The 26,158-nt window shown below is 41.2% G+C and overlaps 1 protein-coding gene across 1 annotated transcript in view; it reads left to right on the top strand.

The window, feature by feature from the left end:
* Positions 1–26,158, top strand: part of LOC308105745 (glypican-6-like) — a 115,579-nt gene that overhangs the window by 56,849 nt on the left and 32,572 nt on the right. Inside the window, exons 4-6 of the mRNA XM_080456672.1 lie at positions 1,556–1,721; positions 23,511–23,641; positions 24,362–24,505. Coding sequence (XP_080312798.1) covers positions 1,556–1,721; positions 23,511–23,641; positions 24,362–24,505 — 441 coding nt within the window. The remainder of the gene's footprint in view (positions 1–1,555; positions 1,722–23,510; positions 23,642–24,361; positions 24,506–26,158) is intronic.

The following is a 26,158-nucleotide window of genomic DNA, read 5'->3' on the forward strand; positions in this document are numbered from 1 at the left end:
TAAAATACTATATAAAAATGCACTCACATTAACACAACAACAGTGGTCATGAGCAGTGGCGATTAGACTATTTAAACATTTTCTTATTTAAAATGTCCACAGCAGTTGGCACAAACAACGTTTTGTAACCCTTCTTTTTTGCTAATTTTGCCCTAAGCCTCCTGCCCGATGGCAACAAGTCAAATAGTCGATCTACAAGCTCACAGGGTGCGACACATTGTGAGCTTTTTTTTCCATTTTCATTCTGTGTACATGCATTTTCCAGTTGGATATGTGGATCATCAGCCTTAGGCAACACCATTCATAAAAAAAAAAGCAAACCTTTTTTATAACCGTTAATTAACCAAATAATGATGTCAGCTTTGAGTTGACATCCCTACTCCCTAGTCATCAAATGCTGTGCTACTTTTATGGCTGTGTGTAGATTATCGACCGTTATATTATCGATCAAGTCATTATTCAACCCCACAAACACACCCCAACAACTCTATTATTATTAGGGCATGACTCCTGCTGAGGATTTGCACTCTACTGTACACCATTCTTTTTGTTTTTGATTTCCTGTTGCATCGTCTCTGCTAATTGAATTTTTCATTCCTATCCTGTGGTTTTAAAAGGTCCTAATCTATAAATAAATAAAAATATCTGTTCATTTTAGTATGCACACATATGAGGCCTAGCATACACACATGCAGTACGGTATACACATGCAGTATAGGGAGTGATAGGATATGTGGTCTGGTAAGAAGGTGAAAATGAGACTGCCTGTCAGTGCTGGTGCTTGGAGGACAGAAAAAGCCATTAGCTCTTTACCCAGGAGGTTTGGCTTCATACTGTACATCTGGAACTATGTGGACTATTTGAATTGTTGACAAAAGAAATTTCTGCCTGGATATTTGTCTTTATTCCTGATTACGTGGAATTAACGGAATGTGTGGTATGACACATAATGTTTATGAAGCCAACAGCTCTCCTTCTGTATTTTAACTATGGTATGAGTTTGACACTGAAACTGAGCCATGGCCTCAGGAGAGTTCTGTTCTGTTGCTTGCTCTGTGATCCTTAGGCAGTGGTTCTCCAATATGTTGCATGAAAATGTGTTCATATTATATTATGATTAGTATGATAGTATATTAATGTATTAAGATGCCACTGAATAAGGTGGGATAACTATTCTACTGCAAAAGGATTTTCTGTTAATGGCTTCTCTTTCCAAACATTGTGTGATAGTTTATATTAAAATTATGTCTTTTGTTGCGTGATAATGTACGCAAACATTTATTTAATTATAATTGTAAGCCATTGTGCAATGAGTGACTAGATTTCGGGGAATCTTATCCAGGGTTGTGACGGCTGCTCTCACGCTCTTAAAGGATGATTATACTTGGTTGCATGCCCGGTGTCACACACTGAAAATAGCAGATCTACAAGCTCACAACGCGTGCTGCGACGCGTTGTGAGATCGGCTATTTTCAGCGCAATACGTGGCACGCAAACACGTATAAATCAGGCATTTAGTAGTGACGGCTGCTCTCACACTCTTTGCTCCCTGCAGGTGAGCAGCACTCCAGCATGCATCCGAGCACTTACCAAGATGCTGTACTGCCCCTTCTGCCAGGGCATGCCAGCGGTTAAGCCCTGTAAGAACTACTGTCTGAACGTCATGAAGGGCTGCCTGGCCAACCAAGCTGACCTGGATCCTGAATGGAATCAGTACATAGGTAAGCGCCGAGCATTGATGACCCCATGATATTATGGCAAATGAGTATGGCACATTAGAGCAGTGGTTCTCAACCTGTGGGTCGCGACCCCCAGGGGGGTCCCCACATAATTTTTGGGGGGGTCCCCAGATGACATTAAAGTGACAATTTTAGGACTTTAAGACCTTTTTAATACTTAAAAAAAAAGAAAAACGTTCTCTAAATTGTCAAATTATATAAGAAAGAGGCGTTGCGAGGCGTTGTGAGCTTGTAGATCGGCTATTTAAAAAAAAAATCTGTGGAACAGAGTCAAACAAAATTGAATGCCTCAACTCCTACATTCCTCCTGCAAGTGCTTGTCGGGGAGGGGGTCCCCAATTCAAATATGATTATTTTGGGGGGTCACGGCCTGAAAAGGTTGAGAACCACTGCATTAGAGGAGCATTACATTGTGACGTTCTGAAAGTCACATGGCGCGCTGTGCTGCCTGGCGTCGTTCGCCTCGTGTTTTTGACCGCGTCAGTCACACTGACGTCTGCTGGACCCTCAGACGAGGGGGGTGCTTTAGTTGTCATACATCTGTCTACGGTTTCCCGGATGAAAGTCTAGACTTGCTTTCTGCTTTCCTGCTGTGCTAAATGGGGACTTTGAATGGGGCAGGAGGACTCCGCGGGGAATGTCAAGCGTTGTGAAGGAGCAGCCCAACTGGAGCTTGTTAAGCTCCATTTGGATGACACACAATTAATTTATTTATTATTTGAGGATGGAATTTTGGGGTGCCTTTTCTCAGCGGCTTGCTTGAATTCGTTGGTTCTGCAAGATTATGGTAAAGTGGTGACTTGGAGGTGTGTAACTAGGCTGCTGTCAGAAATATGCAAATGAAACAGGAGCTGTTGCTAGTTCTCAACAGTGTCAGCTGCTATGTAATATACACCACTGTGAGATGGTTTTGCAGCATGAGATTTGACCTGACACACTAAATCCATTGATAAACATGGTTTCAGATCTTAACACCAGGAATCCGATAATACTGATTGTATAAACAAGCTACCCCGGTAGTCCATTGAGTGATTTAGCACAGGGGGTTTCAAACTCTTTCATGGCCCCATGAACCCCCAATTTCAAATGACATTGAATTATTGTAATAATGAAATTAAATAATCAAATGTAATAATAGTACATGAGAAATAGTGGTATAGTTGTGATATTGAAACATAGTCACACTGTAGTCATTTCTATAGTGAAGTGAATTATGGCTGGTGACCCCCTGCAAAACCACAGATTAATTACAAAGCAACCTACTGCATACACCTACAAAGTACTGTATATACATGCATATAAAGGCTTTAGATAGCATGGAATTAATTATTTAATGTTGAGTCGAAGAGCAGATGGTTTCCTCCTACGAGTCCATTAAAAACTAAGTTTATTATCCTTATGCTTATTCTTGGCCCACTCGCCAATGACTTAAATAATGACTGTGCATTCATCTGTTCCTAGATTAAAATGTCATCTGGTTGTTTTTTAACAAGTCAGTCCCTCTGCAGCTACTGTAGTAACTTTGTCCTGCTGAATTCGCCTACACAGTCAAATTCTCAGTGTTAAACTGTAATTCTGAACTTTCATGTCCTACCCGGGAATTGAGCCCGGGTCCCCCACGCAAGCGTTTTTACTGTTGAGTTGTAAGAGCACGTTTAGGAAGGTGAGTTATTGTCTCCGCCAGGCCGAAAGGCATGGCGAGAGAGTATATCCGTGTGTCTGTGTGTCCGTGTGTCATTCTGTCTGTGTACAGCCAATCTCCGGCACCGTTGGCTTGATCACAGCGAAACTGTGCACACACACTCCCTGGATGCCAATTCAGAACCTCTTTCCCAAATTTTAAACATGGGCCTGTTATAGCGCCACCAGGAGGCCGCTTTTTGCAAAAATAAAAATGTTGACAATAGTCCTACAGATTTTATCCAAACATCACGCAAATTGGTACACAGTATCTCTGTAGTCATTTAACAAAACCGGTCTTTCAGATTTTTTATGTTCCATCCTGATTGGCTAAAAATGGCTTCCAAAGTTTACAGGATTGGTCCGTTTGGAACAAAATGCCTCAAATCATGAACACAGCGTGCAATTTCCGTGAAATTTTGCACGCACATTCTCACTAGGCCGAGGAAGAAATGCCACTTGAACATTTTCAAATCAGCCTCATGGTGGCGCTATAACAAGCCGATTCTTGTTTTTACCTATAACTGCACCGATCTGTGTAAAACTTGTGTTCACTCCCTAGAGGCCAAGGAACAACCTTTGCCCTGCATTTTTCACATCTGCCTTTTATAGCACCACCAGGAGGCCGACTTATGTAAAACAATTCTTTGGATATTACTCCTTCAGATTTTATCAAAATTTTACGCAAATGGTCTCTAATAGTCATGTGATCAAGACGTATCTGTTTGAAGATTCACATCTAAAGTTTGTAGTAGTGGAAATCATGAACGCAGCGTCCGATTGCAGTCAAACTTTGCACGCACGTTCACACTATGTTGAGGAACAAATGCCACCCTTTTAACTTTGGCCTGTTATAGCGCCACCAGCAGGTCTAATTTAGCAAAACAAAATTTTGGAACAAAATGCCTCAAATCATGAATGCAGTATCCTATTGCCGTGCAAGGCCTAAGAAGAAATGGCACCCTTTTCACATTGGCCTATTAAAGCGCCACCAGGAGGCCACAATAACCTACCTGACCTGGCGGAGACCTGTGCTCTGAGGAGCACTTTCTATAGTTTCCATTTGAGTTTCGTGCAATACCTCTTGTCAACCAGTAGTAGTCCTACCCGACTGCATGATCTATTATGTCTCAAAGAGCGCGAGACCGCCTCCATCCATTCCATCTTAAGGCTGTGACACATTGAAAGCATCACTGACGTGCGTCAACGACGAAGTTTGCAATAAAAAGAGGTTAACTTTCTGTATTGCTCTAACCCCTTTTTTCTATGCCACGGACCGACACCCCAAAATAGAATCGAGGTGAGAGAGACGCGTCAACAGGTTTTGACACATCCAATTGACGCCTCCAGTGTGGCGTTTTAGCCGTTGTAAACAATGGGTGTTGTTTGTTGACTCTCGCATCTGAGGCTTGCAGTGTGTCAGACTGTCAGGGGCTTTAGCAATATTGTTTTATTTTTGGGCTTTTATTGACAGGACAGTAGGCTGACAGGAAATGGGGAGAGAGAGATGGGGAGTGACATGCAGCAAAGGCCGTCGGGATCGGGACTCGAACCCGCGACGCGCTGTCAGGCTACAATTAGCCTAGGTGCCTGAACTACTACAGCGATCCAGGCCTGGGGTTTAGCTATATTGTATATATTGTACTAATATAAATAGATATTATGTGTTAAGTAGGCATTCATGAATAGTTATACTGTATAACATTCTCTATCATTCAAATTGGTTAAAATACCGGTAATGTTTTATGCACATACTGTAAAAGTTATAGATTGCAGCTTTACTCTAACCCAGAAGGTATGATACACTAATCATGGTTCCATTTGTACACTCTTTAGAGTGAAATGAACACTGATAGATTTTACAGTGTATTAAGTAGCTGAGGGTTAGTCGAGGTTATCATCATCAACCCACAAGCACGAGCCTGGGGTGCCAGCTGTCTACTTTTATTCCCGCCTACTGCAGGTGAGCAGAGAGCAGTGCGTTTAAGTGTATACATGAAGACTGAACAGTATTACTTTTGAGAACTACTGTCCTTATCCGGTTTGATCACTGCCTTGGGCAGTTTGCTATCTCTGAGATGGAACTCTCAAACCTTGCCTTCCGATCAGTTGAGAAGAGTCATTTGACAGGTCTGGAGGTAATGCCCATTCACTCCTGCCAATCAGACTCAAGTATTAAGTCACTCTATCGTAACAATCATAAGAGTTATGACAGGCAGTGCAGAATACAAAGGAGAGACACGTTACACATTATAAATGATATTGCTACTAGAGGTTCGGGCTGTGAGATCCCTGATGTCATCAGTATATGCCCATATATGGGTAATGCCCCCTTTTGTACCCATATATGGAGCTGACTGATTTGTTTGCGCCTGATGCCATGAAGACACATCCTTATATGGTTATGGCTGAGTCATGGTGACATGAGTGTGACGACGTGGTCCGCCCGCCCGCCCGCCCACCGGTCCTCCCTTATGCAAATTTTAATATAGGATATAAAAGTATATTGCTTTTCCTGGATGTTTGTTAGCTAAAGGGGTGTCATTGTTACAAGCTGAAGTTCAGAGATGGCTATGTGTAAAACAACTCGGCCTACCTCGATCAAGTCTATAATAGTCTATAAAAGTCTACGCAATCTCTTACTGATGCCAAGTGCCTCCTGTGTGTTCAGCTACAGCACATCATCCAATGTTCTTTTGTTCTCTTGTTTAACGATTTATTTTTGGCTTTTATGCCTTTATCAATCTGGGAACCCATCGCCAAATGAAAAGGAAAAACAGCGCCCTCTGCTGTTTTTTACTATCTCACTTGGCTCTGGGAGGAAGTCGACGTAGCACACGTGCGCAAGGAAACCGGGGTTTTGGTCTGCCTTCAGCCTTTCACTTCCGGTGGTGCGACTATGTTTTCATTCCCACTAACAATATTTCTACACAGAACACTAACACCACTTCTCCCAGAGAACATGGATCGTTTTGGTTATAAGCCCACTTGTTTCTATGATGAAAGAACAAGTTAAAATGTGAATATCTTTCCGTGGTTTTGTCTGCTCCGAAGACGCTATTGTTAAATGAGTTTCGGTTTGTTTCTAGTGGGGAAGGATCGGCAGACACGTAAATCCCGCCCACTACATTTGATTGGGTAAAGCGCGGCCTGCTTCCTGATCTGAAGGCACGCCCACTTGTAGGCCAGTGCGTACGCGATATGACGAACCCCCCCCGACAGATTCAAACGCAGAGCAGAATCTGTTCTTGAGAGATTATGCCTTTATTGATTTGCCTATGGGATATTGCCTTTATCCCATAGGCAAATCTTAGATTGCGTCATATAAGAACTGTGTTCCAAAAATAAACATATCACCCCAGCGATTTTGTCAGGTATGTAAATTTGTACTTTTTCACCATCAGTTGATGCTTCATATCCATCTTATATCAAAATTGGTTTAACCCATTAAGACCTGTAACGCATCTGTGTCATTTTTAGATTTGAGCTAAAAAGCATTATTTTACACTTTGGCTATTCAAAAATAGCAGATCTACAAGCTCGGAGCTTGTAGATCTGCTATTTTTGAAAAATCGTGAAAATGTGTGCAAATCTTTGAATATATATATATTTAAAGCGAACATTTTTTACTCAAATCTTTGCTTCTGGGGGTCCCTGGAAAAAAATATTTTGAGATGGGGTCTGAGGCCAAATACATATCATTTTGGGGGTCCTTGACATGAAAAAGATTGAGAACCACTGATATAGAAACATATGTTTTTCAGAAAACTGTTGGGATTTAGGAGACATGTAGAATCGGCTTCAGGTCTTAAAGGGTTAAGGAGGGGGGGGGGCAGGCGGGCGGACCTCTGACGTCACACTCATAAGCATAACCATAAGGAGTTCCCAATGCAGCTACGCCCAAATATGGAGTGTGTTGTCTAACCTCAATGTCGTCATGGCATCAGGTGCAAACAAATCAGTCAGCTCCATTATGGGCATTTGGGTCATTGTTTATTTTTGGAACACATCTTATATGACACGATCTAAGATTTGCCTATCGGATTTCCAATACAAAAAATAACTCGGCCTCTAGCGGCAGTGATGTTAATTAATGTCTAGTCTCGCATAGCCAGGCTATTCCACAATCTCCGAATGCTATACAGATAGAGTCTGGAACTACACCTCCCAAAATGCGAGGCAGGAAGCTGTCATCTGTTCATTATTTCCGTTCACGAAGATATATTTTAAAATATCCTTACACTTTATTTTTAGAATTTCCATTTCTAATAAGCAGCGAGCTATATATGCTTCGATTATTTTGATTTATATTAGGACACATTTGCGCGACTGTAAAAACGGAACGGAAGCGTGGAGGTGGCGTCACATCCGCTTTCCCCCTTAATCATTTTCAGAGCTTCCGTGCTCCATACTGTATGACCGGAAGCATTCGAAAATTGTGGGAGGCAACAGTCTGGCCACGCGAGACTAATTCATGTCTAACTAGAAAAAGTGCTCCTCGGAGCACAGGTCTCCGCCAGGTCAGGTACGTTATTCTGGCCTCCTGGTGGCGCTATAATAGACCAATGTGAAAAGGGTGCCAACCGTGCCATTTATTCTTGCATTGACACTGCATTCATGATTTGAGGCATTTTGTTCCAAAAATGTGTTTTGCTAAATTAGACCTGCTGGTGGCGCTATAACAGGCCAATGTGAGAAGGGTGGCATTTCTTCCTCGGCCTAGTGGGAATGTGCGTGTGAAATTTAACGGAAATCGCAAGCTGTGTGTATACTTTGAGGCTTTTTGTTCAAAACGGACCAATCCTGCAAACCTTGGAAGCCAACCTTAGCCAATGAGGATGGAATATGGGAAATCTGACAGATCCATGTTGATCACATGACTATAGAGATACTGTGTACCGATTTGCATGACGTTTGGATAAAATTTGTAGGAGTAATATAAAAAAATGGGTTTTGCACAAATCGGCCTCCTGGTGGCGCTATAACATGCCCATGAAATGTGAAATTTGGGGCAGAGGTTCTGAATTGGCATCTAGGGAGTGTGTGTGCACAGTTTCGGAGCGACTGGGCCAACGGTGCCGGAGATTAGCTGGTGACTAGCCTCGATCTCCAGGCTTTTATTGTTTAGTTTTGCTAAAAAATAAAAGCCTGGCCCAGCGCGTCGGTGTACTCGGTATGAGGAAGTGTTTCACTTCCCAACCAACCAGAGTGCAGTGGGCGTCGCTCGTAATGTTGTGTTAACGGGGCGGGGGTTGACGGACAGATCGGTGAACCAATGGGATCAGGCGCAATCTCTCGCCGGCTCTATACACCCGCCCCTCTATACACGAAATCAGGAGCGTTGGGGCAGTCTAGCTGGTGACAGACTGACGGACACACACACACACACACACACACACACACACACACACACACACACACACACACACACACACACACACACACACACACACACACACACACACACACACACACACACACACACACACACACACACACACACACACACACACACACGGACGGACGGACGGACAGGGGGTAAAACATACTCTCTCGCCATGCCTTCGGCCTGGCGGAGACAACAAAGTTGTGATCCTTTGAACCCTGGAACCCCCTATTATTAAATCCTCACATTGAACAAATTATTCAAATTTCTTTGGTCAAGTGTGAAATTTAATATTGTTCCATGATTGACCAATCCAGAGTCCAGTCATAAACAAGCGAGACAGACCATAGTTATGAGCAGAAAGTTATTAGTTAGGCAAATGTTCTCGCTGAACCTAATGGTAGGCCTGTCACAATAATTACATAATCGCCAAATGAGACAATCACAATTATTTTTGCATAATTGTCAGAATCGTTTAAACATGATTAAATATGGCCTATTTTAGCCATAGTAAATTAGTTATTTTTGGGCGGTGAAACCGCCCCTATAAGTGAGGTTTGGAAAAATGTACAAATATCCTGCGCTGTGAAACCGCCCCTATAAGTGAGGTTTGGAAATTTGTACAATTATCCTGCACCGTGATTGGCCAATCACAATCTATTCAGGACTGTGATTGGCCAGTGTCACATGACACATGTGCATAGCCCTATATAAGAAACCATAACTTGAAAAAAACCATACTTTGGTTATGGTTTCGTCCATCATAAAGAGTGTTTCAATAAATGTATTTATCTTTTGTACATGATTGGTTGACTCCATTCAGTATTGTGATTAGCTAGCAAGACACCGCCCACTTCACACAGGGTGTGATTTTAATATTGGTAGCGCTCATCGTCAGTCATTTCTTATTTGTCATATCCGCCCTGTGTAAATATGGTTTACAAAGCCTAAAAGGCAAACAGAAATGTGATTTTTTTATTCATGTGTTTGCATGACAATTGATTGTCAACAAAAATGTCATGATCGTGGCAACCCTATAATGAGAAAATTTGGTAAGCAAATTGGCACCAGTGATGGTGGAGGGAATATGACGGCTCAAAGCTTTTACTTGCCAGTGACTTGGACATCAAGGTAATCATGAAGCAACCATCTATGAAGTACTCCACAGTAATGTAAATGAGCCATTCGCATACTTGCCACCGTGCATTGTTATGTGCACCACAGTGTATAATATTCTGAAGTCTGAAAATGTCACGTATGTCACGTATTACCTTTGACTGTGACTCACACCTTAAATTACTATTACTTCAGACAATTTTCCAAAGCATGCCGGTTATTATCTCTGCCAGCCCGGACCGGCTATCAGGCAGAGATAATGTTTTCACCCGTCTGTGTGTGTGTGTGTGTGTGTGTGTGTGTGTGTGTGTGTGTGTGTGTGTGTGTGTGTGTGTGTGTGTGTGTGTGTGTGTGTGTGTGTGTGTGTGTGTGTGTGTGTGTGTGTGTGTGTGTGTGTGTGTGTGTGTGTGTGTGTGTGTGTGTGTGTGTGTGTGTGTGTGTGTGTGTGTGTGTGTGTGTGTGCGCGACCCCCCATATAGGCCCACCCTTTTCCGCTTGACAAGACTTTCCGTCATTCCTTTTTCTTAAAAATACCTGCTCCGACATATTTTGTCATATTTGTCTGGATTAATGTGATCAAGATGTATCATGCATGATGTATCACAATCATGAAATTACACCTGTAAACCTGTGATGTGACAATAAAGTCACAAGAGGGGCCTTTTTTGCACCATAGATGCTACAAATCATGTCAGTGTTTGTTGCCAAAATTTGATTTATTTTTCCACCAAATTACACACAAATGATCTCAGGAGTCATGTGACAATGACCATCAAATCATTTGATACTCCATACCCTTTGCCTTTAATTGCCTTAAAATTTTGAATACAGACTGGGCCTATTTCTTACAAAAAACGCCACACGAACGCAACATTTTATCATACCCAAATTGGAATTGCATGTTGAGGGGCCCTCAAGAACCACTTTCATTTCTGCCCTTAGGGGACACCACAAACACTTTCACTTTAGCAAGTTCTGCCCATAGGGGACAGTTGCACCATCTATCGTACAAACTCTATTCCCCCCCGCATCTTCCTCGTGTCCTGACGACTGCACCCCATGACTGACAAAGCCCTGGTTAGGCCAACAGGCCTGGAGGAGATCTGATTGATTGATTGATTGATTGATTGATTTATACATTATTTATACATTTCTGTGGCTCAGCTGAAAGAGACTGCCACCTGAAAAACGTCCCTGGATAAAAGATTGTTTTACGAAAAAAAATCAATTGGCCGATGAAGTAGATACATTTAAAGTGGGTTTGTCACCTGAAAATGTTAACAAAAATAAAATAAAATATATTATATGGGCTAAATTTGCAATACCACTGATATGGGTCCTTAAGGCAGTGTTTCTCAAATGGGGGTACACTACTACAGGGTGTACCTCAGTAGCCTGGGACCAGACGAATCTGCCCTTGGCGATTTGGGTCTGGCACTGCTCCGTTGTGAATCCATTTCCTGCTCCTGAAGTCTGGGGTGACCAATCAGGGCCCAGTATTCAAATATGGGAGACTGTAATTGGTAGTTGGTTGTAGGTCTAACCAATTGCGTCCAGAGCCATTGTTTTGATCCCGCCTCCTTGGAAAAAAAACGTCCTCATAGAAGCACCAGACTCATATCCACGCAGTGATATAGTCTGGCTACGCGAGGCTAGTACATCAGAGAAATGACACAACACTGACAAACACAATGTTCAATGAAAAACTTGACTAGCACTGCACAACTGTTTTTATATAGAAAACAATACTTATTTGCACCGTTCATATTGACATAAAAATGGCCACAGTTTCAAATTAATCTGCTCAGAAGGTACTAATTACACCTCTTTCACTCCATTTCTTTGTAATGTTATATTATTCAAAAGGTGAGATGTCATTCATTCATTCATAGCATCATATGCTAGCTATGGTTTAGAGACCATGGTTTTCTCTTGCAGTTTTCAGGGGGTACTTGTATTTAGAAATCAGGTACTGAAGCCCAAAAAGTTTGAGAACCACTGCCTCCAGGGTAATATTTCTTTGATATTGAGCAAACCACTTCACTCTGTCATCATCAGAATTCTTGTCAATTGGATGATCATTTCCAGGATGTAGACTAAATGCCATATCTGTATCTTTTGTTTCTTTTGACATTTCATGTTCATTACAGGCTTAAAGATTTTCCCATTTTCTAAAGGTCCAGCTGTACAGAGATATTGACCTGGCTCTTGGGTATTATAATCCCTTTCCATTCAGTGCAGATAGACAAGACAGTATAGTGTCTGCTGATATACAGGATATACATGTATGGTATGGTATGGTTTGTATGCATACAGTGTTCTCTCTTAGATCATCATTATTTCTTTCACTTAATATACTAGTATTCACTTACGGTAACCACCTAAGGCCTATATACTCCGTCACACAATGAATAGTGAAAATAGACAATATTCAAGCTCACATGACAAATTGTGAGCGTGTAGATGGGCTATTTTCGCTATTTTGGTAAATTTGGGTACATTTTTGAAAATGTTTGTACATTTTTGAAAATGTTTGTACAATTTTGAAAATGTTTGTATATTTTTGAAAGATTACACCTATGCCAAAAATGAGAACGCCAGGTTGCAAGTGTATAACCTTCCAGTGCATTCACAGAAACTCCAGAGCTGTGTCGGTTACTCTGACCGGGCTGGAGAAGCCGGCAGCTTGAGGGCTTAGAATGAAATGGGACATAAAAGCCTTAAGAGACTGACATGGAGCTAGCACAGACTTTAAGCTAAGATATTCATCTTGATTCCTGTGGCATCTATTCAGACCAACATCATGTGCCTGCTCCACTGACCAGTGAAGACAAGATATCGGGCAAGTGAAAAACTAATTCAACCAAAGAGTAAGAAATCCTTTACACTGGAGGCTGAACCGCTGATAGCAATGATTTTTCCCCCTCAGCACTTCCTCACCGCGCAAGTCTAGCAGGAAATAACACTCCTTCTAATGAATTCAAACGTCTGACAGAACATGAACATAAAAACAGCCACAAATTCACATTAGCCCAGGTCTGACCTTGATTTATCAATGATGTTTGTGCGAGGGGAAGAGAGACTGTCATGGCACTGCTGAAAGCGGCCTAGCACAGATGTGCACATCAAGAACAGCTGCGCCTCTATATATTCTGCAGAAATATGAAACATCAGACATTTCAGAATAGCTATAACCTACGTGCAAAGTTTGGTGAATCCGTTTTTATGTTTTTTGTTAGTTTAAAAAAAAGAAAAAGGACAAAAAGAGACAATATGAAGCCTTCATTGATTACAGGGAAACATGGAAGAATGTGTCTGCGAATACGGTCATATCTACAGTATACTCTTGGGATATACATATGTATAATGTGAACTCTATACTGTACGTAGACAGTATATACGTAGTATGACGTGCAGAATCTTTTGAAAAAAAACATAGCCCTCTACTGTCCATTTCATCCATTGACCACGCACAAGCGTAACCACGACCATGCGCAGGGAATGATTATCGTATGCCCGCCTAAAAAACCTAGAACACACCACTGTACGTAGACAATATAAATACCTACTATAAAACATCTCAAATTAGATGTCCTTGAGAACTTAACAGTAATTTATAAGTATTGTAGCAACAAAGAAATTTTGGTTTGTTTTATTTCGCTCTCAGATGGGAGAACCAGCAAGTCGGCACATTTTCCTTGCCCAAGGCAAGGAGCAAGTGGGGCAAGCAAATGAAATGTGACTTGGATATTTCACTTAAAACAAAAGGTGAATGCGGGCTTCAAGGATCGCTATCGTGATCCTGGGCTTCAAGGCCCAATGTCAGATTTAAATAAGTGGTTCACACAGGGTTATTTTAGATTCACCAGGCACAGTTCTGGATCCAGTAGAGCTGCTGTTGAACTTGAAAAAGTCAGCACACTGCAAAATCTGGAGTGATAAATTGACACTCGAGTGTACGGGTCCATTTCTTTGAATTACACTTACATGCCAGATTTTTCAGTGTATTCATGTTAATCGTAGTGAGCTCGGCTCATGTTTCCTGTGAAATAGCAATGGTGACTGAGAAGAAAGTGATTTGCTGCACTGGGAGGGTGATTTTCAGCTTTTATCATTAACACAAATGCCTATTGTTTTAGAAAACTATCAAAACTAGACCTGCCTATCTCCATATGCAAATCCATTACCTGTGAGATGGTTAATGTCGTTTTTTCCCCCCTAGCTTGTATTGATGTAATTAAAAATAGAATAAATCATGGATTAGTCTACGTGGGTTCCACTGAGTAGCCAGTCACTAATCTGTGTGCTCCCACTGGAGGATAAATCCTTGCTGACCTCTCACTATTCTGCACATAAAAAACAAGAATCCCCCAGTATATAAATTATAGAAACAGGTGGCGCGTCGCCACGCGTGTCATTCTTTTCACGCTGTATTTTATATTAATTCCGTATAATACATTTATGACAGAGTTCTGAAGTGAAAGTAGAAATTAATTGGCATTAGATTTCTACGCACTGCTTGCTCATCATTGAATATGTAAGAAAGAAAGACAGAAAGAAAGAAAGAAAGAAAGAAAGAAAAAAGGTCTTGTACGTAATGTTGTGTAAAGTCGCCTGAGATTAGGAGTGAGATTAGGTTTTGATTAGATGAATTATGTGAAGCATAGAGCCACTGATGAACAGCTGTCAGTCGGCTCCTTGGCACCTGAGCGCTCCGTAGCGAACATAATGAGTCCTCACGTTCCAGCTCCCCTGGGGTGTATCCACATTAAAGCTTCCGCATAAATCAGGGCTTGGACTTTTTTGAGCTGGACAGTTAAACTGTGTTTACTCCTCTTTTGAGATGTTCAAAAGCGTCTGTGGTTTTGAAAACAACAACACACACGGTCCAGACACACAAATACCCACATTCCTTTTCTTGAAGAATGTTCAGAGGTGTGCTGTTTTTAAACATTTTGATGATGTTATTTATCAGTCTGTCGTTGTGAATTGATGTCTCCATCCGCTCATGTCGTGTGAACATCAGTCACACGCTGCGGATGATGAATATTGTCCTCTGTAGTTTTATACCTCATGTGTCATTATCATTTTTTTTTGTGTGTGTTGACAGCCAGTTGACACCAGTGATAGAAACCTATTTTCCCTCCTACTCCCACTCAGTGCCTACAGAGAGACTAGCTATTGGCTTCAAGTCATAAAGTCATAAAGTCATACAGTAAAGTACAGCAGTGGTGGAAAGTAACTAAGTCCATTTACTCTAAGTACTGTACTTTTAGGGTTCAATATTCTGCTACTTTATAATTGCACTCCACAACTACTTGTACTCTGTTTGATACATTACCTTTCCTTACTTTGCCATTAATAATATACAGTAAGTATAATCACTAAATAAATTAGGATGTATTATTGTAGATTAAGTTCAAATTTATATTGATGGGGTGAATTAAAATAAGCCTCTCCATATAATAACATAATATACACTGTATTAGTCTGAAATGGGCTATACCGCATAATGAATAATTATATTTTTTGATACTTGCACGACTTTCACTTGTATTTCTGTGGTATTTCTCCTTTTACAAAATATCGGAGGACTTCTTCCACTGCTCAAGCAGAGTGAACTGGACGATGGTGCTGCAGTTTGATCCGTCTTTGTGTTCCATTGCTGTTGTTGCCGACTGTTGTTGTTTCCCTCTCTAGAGAGACGTGTCACCACATTGGAAGTGATCTGCATCGATTCTATCTGCTCATTTCTTTTTAATTAGGTGATTTGTTTCACTGGGTAACCAGAGCTAGCCACAACCTCACAGTTTATGAAAACTCAAGCCAGCAACATATCCTCCCCTTTGTGAAAATTTCCTCATGAATAAAATATAGACAGGGTGAAAAAAAAGAACACAGCCTTCTAATACACCATGAGGGGACTGCCCATGGCTGGAAATTAGACCTCACAACTGGGCCAATATATTTCCTCCTCTGCAAGGACACTAAGGGGACCGGAGATGTTGATCTCGTTCATTAATTTTGTGCTTTTACATTTTGTTTAAACATGGATATTATTAATTGCTTCTTACATTTTTGACGCCGAGCCAGCTAATGGAGTCCCCCAGGAGGTACTCGCTGTACATTTACTATATTCTATTAAGGCTCGTCTGTCTTTGTCTTTCAAACAGATGATTCTACACATTGACGTCTTTCACAGCTTGGTATCTAACTTTGAATGCCATGGATCTCGGAGAGAGTGCTCTCTTCAGAAATGTGGCCTTGAGCCAGTAATGATCAGATGAGAATAAGCCCTCTAAATAAAAGATAGTAACATCTGATATGATATCTGCCATGCTTTTCCCCCCGCACTCTGTAGCCTGCCTTGTCTGTACTCTACCCACTTGAACCTCAGCATCCCTTTTCTGGGGCTAACGTTCAGGGAAAATAGCAGATTTTAAAGCTCACAACGTGTCGTAATGCAACACGTTGTGAGCTTGTAGTTCGGCTATTTTAGGTGAACATATTTTGTGTATTGCGAAAACAGGAGGGAGCATATAGTATAGAGCCCTCCAGCCCTAAAGTATAGCAGAAAAAAAGGTCTATATGTACAGAGTGTGTGTGTGTGTGTGTATTTTTTTCCTATCATGCTGTATTTCAGATGAGATCACATCCGCATCTCTGATTTCTCTGTAAGATTTCTAAGAGAACCTCCATGCTACACTCCATGCTGCGTCGTGACTCTTGCATCGGCAAGTTGTTAGTCACTGCATTCATTCTGAAGAAAGAAAATAGACGCAAACGCTGACCGGCAGTCTGATGATGAATCTAATAATAAAGCTCTGTGATTGTGCAATCACATCGGATAGCTTGAGAACTTGGTTTGCGACAGAACCAGGCAAGCTGCCATCGGTTTCTCTCTGTGAGGAGGATGGGATCTGTACAGCCAAGACCCTTACCACCCACAGCTGAGCAAATAGAAGAATTAATTGAATATGTAAATTATTTCATATGGCTCATTCATTTATACTTTGTTGTATGACGGTGTCACGTGGTGAAAATAGCTGATCTACAAGCTCACAAGGCTTTGCATCCGCAACACATTGTGAGCTTGTAGATCGGCTATTTTCACCACGTGACACAAGTATAAATCAGGCTTTATTTCTCATCTTATTGCCCATTATATTCCTAAAACTGCACAGGGCCTCTCTGCAATGCTATGCCGCTACAAAATTAATACCTCATATCAAACCATTTGCGGCTTGTTGCACGTATCCCTGAATATCTCTCTTTCTTGCGAGTGTGGGGTCAAAATTTCCATCCGGAGGGGATAAAAGTCTTTGAGAAGGGGTGACTTAACACAACCCTCTAAAACCCATTTCACCCACACCTCTGGACCCTTGGCTAAATGGATTTATAATGGTTGTTTGCTCTGCCTAATCTTTGTGGCCTGTATCACAACACACGGACACAAGGTTAGGCAAATACAAATAAGTAATCTTATGTCCTTTGTGATGTGACCACCACTGATACAACTCTGAGGAAGTCATTAATGCTCCCAACAGTATGAAAGGTGTCGGGTGAATGGTCAGGGCTGTTAGGAGGAACACCTGATTTAATGAGCCTGGCACTGCTAGAATACACTCCAAACACATTAGGATTTATTCCCCATGGACTATAGGCGCAGCCGGCAATACATGCCTTTACCCAATCTGTCAACAGGAGTCTGGTGTTTAAGTTGGAACATTGTGTGCTCTTACTTGCATAGTAATGCAACAGTGAGTGAAAATAATGCCCTCACCCCCCTTTTTATGGGCAATGGCATCTGTAGCAACAACATTAATTCCCATTTAGTTTTATAGTTCCTTACTAGGCTAATCACTCATGGTTACATAAAGATGCGGTTGAGTGGATCTCATTAGAGATTCTCTCTTCCCACCTGTGTAATTATGAGTGTAGAAAGAGGGATTTGGGTTGAAAAAAGGGAGAAATTGTTCTCTCGGCTGTGCCTAAGAGCGGTGAAGCTAATCATTGTTCAGAGCTGCTCAGCTGTTGAGACTGTCCAGATCACATCTGGGTTTTGTGGTGGTGATATGCTAAAAACATGTGGCTTTTACAAGGAAGGGAAAAACACGATGTTGACCTAGAGGAAGGACCAACATATTTGTGGACAAAATAGTTGAAATACCCCTGTCAGTACGCATTAGACACAGATGCTTAAATGTGGTAAAAAGAAAAAAGAAAAAAAGAAAACAGGGATAATAGAATATATATAAATAAATTCCATGACATCCCCAATGCTATTAGTAATGGGATCTGCTTGAGAATGGCTCATTATTGAATGCTTTTTCTCATTAGCAGTACGACAGTGTCTGCACTCTCCCATAATATGGTGTTGACAGTTATGCTTACTGTACCCTGGTATCCATCCAATTCAGGCAGTGATAATGGAAATATACATACTAGAGATTATGGGTGTATTATGTTTTTTTGTTAAAATATGCTTTAATCGAGCTAGGACTTCATGAAGCACAATAAATATTTCTTACAGCACTTCTGTGGATTTTCTAACCTAGGTTAATATACAGTTTTAGATGGTAGATGGTATTTACAGTATACACACACACACACACACACACACACACACATACACATACACATACACACACATACACATACATACATACATACATACATACATACATACATACATATATATGTATGTATACACATACACATACATACAGTACTCTCTTATACTCTCATATACAGTACATACAGTATAAGAGACAGACAGACAGACAGACAGACAGACAGACACTTGGTTGGTACAGGACAGGAGGACATAGTTGAAGGAGTTTTTATTAAATGTTTGAATATATTATAGTTCAATATGTGTGGCCATGTAGAAAATCCTACCCATTTCCCCAGCATTACCATTAGATTAAAAGGAACAGCCAGCCAGTCAACTCTGGCTGGCTATATTGTTATTAAGCTCCTGTTAATACTTTTCACTGGGTAAATATTTATAAAACCCACAGACAGACTTAACCACTTTCAACATGGAATCCCTCTTGTTGGCATGTTATTGTAGGCAAAATATGTTTTTCAAACTGTATCGGGGAAAAAAACAGATCTAGATTGGAGATTGGCTATTTTCACTAATTGGATATGATAGATAGATAGATAGATAGATAGAATACTTAGCAGGCAATTAAACCAATCAAAGCGCCTACATTGATTAGACACAAAAAAGCCAAAGCTTGTTTCCATTGTGGTCCACTATAATGCATAGTTACAACACCCAACAGACTATACAATAGTTTTGTGCCATAATTTCATACGGCAAAGTCTAAAATCAGGCATTCATTTCTGAAAAAATGAAATAATTAAAAGATAGAATATAGTTTCTGCCCGACAGCGACACTATTTGTCTCCCTAGTTTAATGGACTAAACATCTTAGAAAAGTCCTCACAAGACATGTCTTGTTTGCAAGTATTTATACAGTCAAAGCAAGCTCTTTCTGATCTCTGTATTGAACAGAGGATGCTACTGCATGGCTGCATGTTGTCTTTTTTTGTGTGACTGCCCCTAACAAGTCTCTGGAGGTTGGTGTTGAGAATGTACAATATCACTGGCCTGGCTGTGACCGGAGAATTTTCATTGGGCAGACACTGGTCTTTTGGAAATGGAAGGGAAATTACCATTTTACTAAAGCTTTTAAAGTTTGGCAGGAAATGTAATTCCTGCCAGTATGAGGGTGTCGTCTTTATGTGTTTTTTTTATTGCTATGAATATTTCAAAAGAACAGTTAAAGCATCGTTTGTCACTGTACGCGTGTGTGTGTGCGTGTGTGCGCTTGTGTGTGCTTGTGTGTGTGTGTGTGTGTGTGTGTGTGTGTGTGTGTGTGTGTGTGTGTGTGTGTGTGTGTGTCTGTGTGTGTGTGTGTGTGGGCATGTGTGTGTGGGGGGCGTGCGTGTGTGCGTGCTTACTGTACACGTGTTCAAGGACTTTTCTATCAGACAAATTGTGTCCAAGGGACAATATGCTTTTTCCCTGCCATTCTTTCGGCATTTCATATAGCACCATTAGTTGGTTGAGTGAACCACAGATGAGCTATGCTTTACAGAATCCAAATTACACAAGAGCCATTTTTCATCCCGTGGATCTCTTCAGAGGCAAAGAGCCATAGATGGGCTTTTCACTCTCCTTATTTGTCCTTGTCTGCTGGAGGTTGCCGCCGGCTGACATAGCCTGAATTTAAGTGGGCATCAATCTCGATAAAGAGGCAGAACACAGAGCAATATTTGCTCCTCCGAATATTTTTTGTGTGCCTTTCATCAAGGCAATGTAAATTAGTTGGCCATTACACATAATGAAGTAATACGACTTAAACGTGAAACAATATAATCATTTCGTGAGGTGCACAGTGTTAATGTGATTTTACTGTGCCACTCAAGTTGTCAAATGAAGCAGGGCAAGATTCCCAGTTATTGTTTTCAGACCCCGCTCATCTCTGAATAGAACACGATCGGTCTATTTGCATAGCTGCGTCGTGACGATAACCAGATTCCCTCCCCGTTTTTTTTTGGACAGTGGCCTATCTCCGCACTACAAAAGTGATGCAGGGAGAATTTGGCTCCTCGTAGCAGCCTTGCCACAGTGGACTGGACTTCATGCACTCTTTATAAATGAGAGTCATTAATTCTCCATGTAGGTAGAGTTTGCCACATGTAGCACATGGGCTGCTGTTCCTCAGAGAGAGAAACTGCCCTGCCCTGACTTGACCCAATCAGCAATGCCACCCCCCATCCACGCCTTCAATTTTCTCTGTCTCCTTTTTTCTCTTGTTCCTGCTCTCTCGCTTTATCTCCCTGTCTCTCTCCACCCCCCCCCCCCACACCTCTCTCTCTCTCTTTCTCTCTCTCTCTCTTTCTCACTCTCTCTCTCTCTGTTTCTCACAGTGGGTAGTACTAAGGCAGAGATCCAGAGTCCCTCGGTTTTCTTGAGTCTATCTGATAAATAGAAGTCACCCATTGTTTGGGAATGATTGCCATCATCCTTGATGCTAGAGGCAGTGCTCTGTTCTCTTCAGAGATACGAGCGGCTCCCAGTTAGTTGCCATGACCTGAATTTAGAATTTTCAGCATTTGCACTTGACAGACTCATGTTTGATTGTGATTATATATTTGTGGCTGTTTCGAAATAGGTCGGCCAACCTGAGGCAGGTTGCATGCATTTACATCATAATCAGACCGAACAGCTGTTTGGCATCATCAAAGTTGTAATATTCTCTGAAAACAATAGAAGAAGGTGACAGCATTCTGCACTTTTATTGTTTCTGTGTCTGTCTCTTGACATGCATACGCAACATGCTGTACAGCCTTTCTATCATTCATTTAAGCCAATGGTGAACCTTTAACCTAAGCCTTCCTTTCTCCCGTTAACTATGCAGTTAAATCCTTAGTGATAATTTATCCAGAATGTACAAAATGTTACAAAATGTTTTTTTCCCCTTGATACCAAATGAATTTCTGTGAAATTGTGCAAGCTCATAATGCATTGCATTGCGTTACAACATGACACGAACGGCACGTTGCGAGCTTATAGAGCTGCTATTTTCGGTCGAATGTTCACCTCAATTAGTTTTTTGAAACTATACTTGTAATGGCACTGTGGTGTGATGAACCAGTGCTGTAAAAAACTTTTTTTTCTTTCATTTTTTTGGGGCCCTGACCTAACCATTCTCTGTGTGAAAATGTGAGCGCGGGCATTATAGGCTACGCTCAGCCCCAAGTGTAAACAAACAGAAGTGCTCTTCAAAGGCTCGGCCTTCGACGTAATTGGAAAGGAAATGGAGGCAGAGCTGAGCTAATGTTTCTCAGCTCTTTTCCCCTTAACATTAGCGAAGCTGAACTCCCAAGAGACATACAGTAGGCCCGGGCCAAATATGCTATCAAAGAGGTGCAAATGTAATTTAGCTTTTGGAAATATATTATGTTTCCCTTTAGAGTCGTTGTTTTTTTGTTTTTTTTTCACCAGTATCTTTTTTCTTTTACATTTTTATCAGTTCTCAGTGTTGTTGGATATAGCATTATTTAGATACAGATCTACTCTCCCTGGACATATCAGGGGATGCACAGAACTGTATCTGTGATACACATCTTTGCTCCTCTTATAATGAAGGGTTTCAGGGAGCGTATCAAAGGGAACAAACCACTTGAATTTTGGTACGGGCTGAATGCTTAAATGTTGGAACAAGCATGGAAAATATGATCATTATTAGTAGCCAGTCTGTAGCCTCAAAATGACAGGATGACCTTATTCAGCCGGGAGGTAATTGTGGAGTCATTATGACAGACCACCGCTGAGGTACTGTCCTGGGAGGTCTCCTGCTAGAGGAACTCCTTCAGCCTTTGCTGCCTAGACTAGCGAACCGTTGTCCAGACCCGGGGACCTCCTCCATAGTGAGTTAGTAGTGCAGGGGGAGCTGTCCAGCCTCCCCCTGTGACACACCACTCAAACTCTGCCCCGCCATTACAGACAGTAACATTAGCATGAGCCGTTCTCGAGGGTTTGCGAGCACAGTGCCATTGTTTCATGGCAACGAGTGAGCTCAGCTCCGGCCCAACTGATTTAAGATGGTGTGAAAAAATGCCATTCCACTAGAGTATGCAAATACATGTTTCGAGCACATTGTCATTTTTTTGTAAAATGTTTCAGGGTTGCAGGGACGTTGATTGGACGTGATGGGGACAAGGCGGCCGTTCAGAGACGTTAATGCAAAGTGTCTCTTGTGTTCAGACAAGGCCTTATGGTTTCTGTCCACACAGGGATATTAATGAGCCGTTGACCTCACTGCATCCATGGCCCGCAGCGCATGTAAATATGACCTCAAAATGCTTAGCTTTCAAAAATTCCATTAAATCAATGACTCATCAGCAGGATTCACTTTATTCACGTTAACTACATTTTGTACCCTCGATTGAGTTGATCTACATAAAATTGAATTTTGCCCCCAGAAGCATCCATGCCTAATGTAATTATGTGTTGGTGTGCTGTGATGAAACAGAGGAAGTAATTGACATGGCTCAGGCTGTGTAGTAATCAGTTCAAGAGACACAATTGTTTGGCATTCCCAAAACATGTACTCTGCTTCTGATGACTGATAGTGAAAAGTATCATTTGTTGGTCTGTTGTATGGAGAGCAAAATTATCATTCACTGGCTAGAGAGAAATATCGTCCCACACTCTAGGGCTGCTACTATTGATTATTTTTCTAACGACTCATTTCTCAAAATAGCGATCACGATCGATTTGCGTTATAGATCTTCTTTATTTTGCTATTTTTTAAATAATTTTTGCCTGTGTGACGTGCCCAAGCGGAATGCCAGGTTGAAAGTGGTTACCCGTTGCAGCCCTATTTTATGCTACTTGATTATTCAAATCGATTCTTTTTATAATTAATAATATCCATTGGCTCGATTTACTTTCACCCCTACTACACTTTTTTCGGTGTTTCTTTGACTGAATGTGTCTTTTTTGTGCCCCTTCTCATCAAGTACTCGATCCACCCTCTTTCTCTTCCCACACACTGTTGTGACAGATGCCATGTTGCTGGTGGCACAGCGGCTGGAGGGGCCATTCAACATCGAATCGGTCATGGAGCCCATTGATGTCAAGATTTCAGAGGCCATCATGAATATGCAAGATAACAGTGCCCAGGTCTCCTACAGGGTACGTTGAATATCTTTATTCCTCAGGGAAACAAAAACATGTGCAATGGGTTGTTGATGCCAAATAAAACTCCCACTAAACTACAGAGTAACAAACTTTAAGTGGGTAACCCACCATAAGTTATATGGCAGTTTCACATTCTTACATGTATGCTTTCCAAAACAACTCCTCTGCGTCTTAAGGTGTATAGTCCAACACATTCTAATTATGTCCAAGTTTAGGTCTTTGTATTTGAATTACATGTTTCATTTTGGTCAGATAATCTTAGTTCAACTAACAGTAGTTAATGTGTTTCCTGTGTTTTACTGCATTTTCCTTTACCCACAAAATTGTAGTCACAGCAAGACAAAAAAAATGTAGGTGGTTGTGAAGACATTTTTTCTGCCTACACAACGCTGGATGCCAGTTCTCGTTCAAGGCTAACTGCTCTGTTGGTTTTCTCATGGAACAGATGCAGTTTTGTTTATCCTGCAAGTATGTGGTGTATTCCTCCAAAACCCTGTAAATACTTAACTCCATCTTTTATAACGTTGGTCATGGTCATGTTGGAGACCCGTTAGATAAATGTGACTTACTGCAGAGCAACGTCATGCTGGTAATGTGGGGTGAATGACCCGCAAGGCCTTAACTAAACATCGTGTTTTCCCCTATTTTCCGCGATATAATTCTAGCTCTTCAAGCTAGTCTGAAGGTTGGGTGCCCATCTCTGTGTAATTGCAGGTTTTCCAAGGTTGTGGCCAGCCAAAACCCGCAGGAATGAGCAGGTCTGCCCGCGGTGTTTCGGATGTGTTCAACGCCCGCTTCAGACCGTACAGCCCAGAGGAGCGGCCTACCACTGCAGCTGGCACGAGCCTCGACAGACTGGTAAGGAGACACAGAGCCAGGCTTCTGTTTGCAGGCGGGGACGCTGCTTCACTGTAAACATCATTTGTCTTTGTGACTTGACACTGTTGATTAAAGCTGGTGATTCGCCATCGTAAGCCCCTGGCGCCGGAAATTAATTCTTTGTACTTGTCCTCCATTCAGGCTCCTCTATTGATCTGTGTTTGTTAACGAATCAACAACCTAACCCCAAGAGGGCAGAGGAAGGCGCGGCGCTCTAAAGTCCTGCGTCCTTCTCGTCTCTATGTACTTTGCAAATAGAGGAAAAGAGGACATGAATAGAATTCGCGAGATTGACCAAATCAATTGTTCGCCCGTAAAGCAAACCTTTGCTTTCTATCAGATGGGTTGTATGTTTGCTGGATTGGATCTTTGTTGTTACATGGATTTCCATCTCAAAACAACCTTGAAACCTAAAATGCTGCATCAGGGTAAAGGTTAACGTGGAGCTGACAGTCCAATTCAGCTGAGAGACAGTTCTCATCATGGATTACCTTTACAGCAACGTTACCCTTCCAGTATCACCTCTGGTCCTTTTCAAATTGGCTCCCTCAGTTATTATGTGGGACTATTTTCTCAGAGCACCAAAAATAAGAAAAAAAACGGAAGGCACTAAAGATTATTTTGAGCCAATTTCCTTTCAAAATTACCAAATTGAGCACTCATTTTACTCTTACTGAAAAGAGAGTTCTTAAAGCCTTCTGAGTTTTGCTCCAGAATGAGTGTTCAAACTATCCTTCCTAGAATGCCTGCATGTTTTGCTGAGCTTAATAATAATTAACTTGGTTGGTGAATAATAGAATGAAAATAATCCATAAGCCATCCTCCAGCTGGTAGGGTAAGTGATTTTCTTTGGTTAAAATAAGTGTTAAATAGCTCTATATTCTGATAGTACTCATTGCTATAGAGTGTTTGTTCAGTAAAGGAAGTCTTGTCTCTCCAGCTCTTTATAAAAACAGAAAATGCATTTTCGTTTCAGTTTCAGTTTCATTTCCAATTTTATCCAATCAGGATAGAGAACTCAATCAGGATATAGATTAAACAAGTGAAATTGGAAGTGATGACACTAAGAAATGAGCAGGCAAAATTGGAACTGGAACACTATAAAAATGAAGCTTAAAAATGGGTACTTTCTCCTGATTGGCTGAGATTTTGACACCTACCGGAAAATGTATTTTCTGTTTATTAAAGAGCTGGAGAGACGGGGAGACTCTTGTTACTGAACAAACACTCTATAGCAATGATTACTATCAGAATATAGTGCTTTAACCTTTTAACAAAATACTTTTTGTTTTAACCAAAAAATATCACTTACCCTACCTTTAACTTCATGACAATAAAATGAGTTATTTGTCCTATTCACTTCTAATTATGATTTCCCACAACTGCATTTTTTACATATATATATTTTGATATCCGATATTGTAATTTGCTTTCCTTTAAAGTTTACAGTATGTGCAAGTCCGTCAATGTCTCTTTCCACCTTGTCTCAATGCTTAATTAAATCCTTATTTTCCTGCTTTTATGCTGCAAACCAGAGGATTGTCTGGAATGAGATGCATCACAGCGTAAGCCCCACAATTTCATATTTGTCTGTTATTCTGTTATTCTTGTAACCTATTGCACACTTCACTG

Source organism: Gymnoscopelus braueri (genome assembly GCF_963280865.1).
Source record: "Gymnoscopelus braueri genome assembly, chromosome: 18".
Taxonomy (NCBI): domain Eukaryota; kingdom Metazoa; phylum Chordata; class Actinopteri; order Myctophiformes; family Myctophidae; genus Gymnoscopelus; species Gymnoscopelus braueri.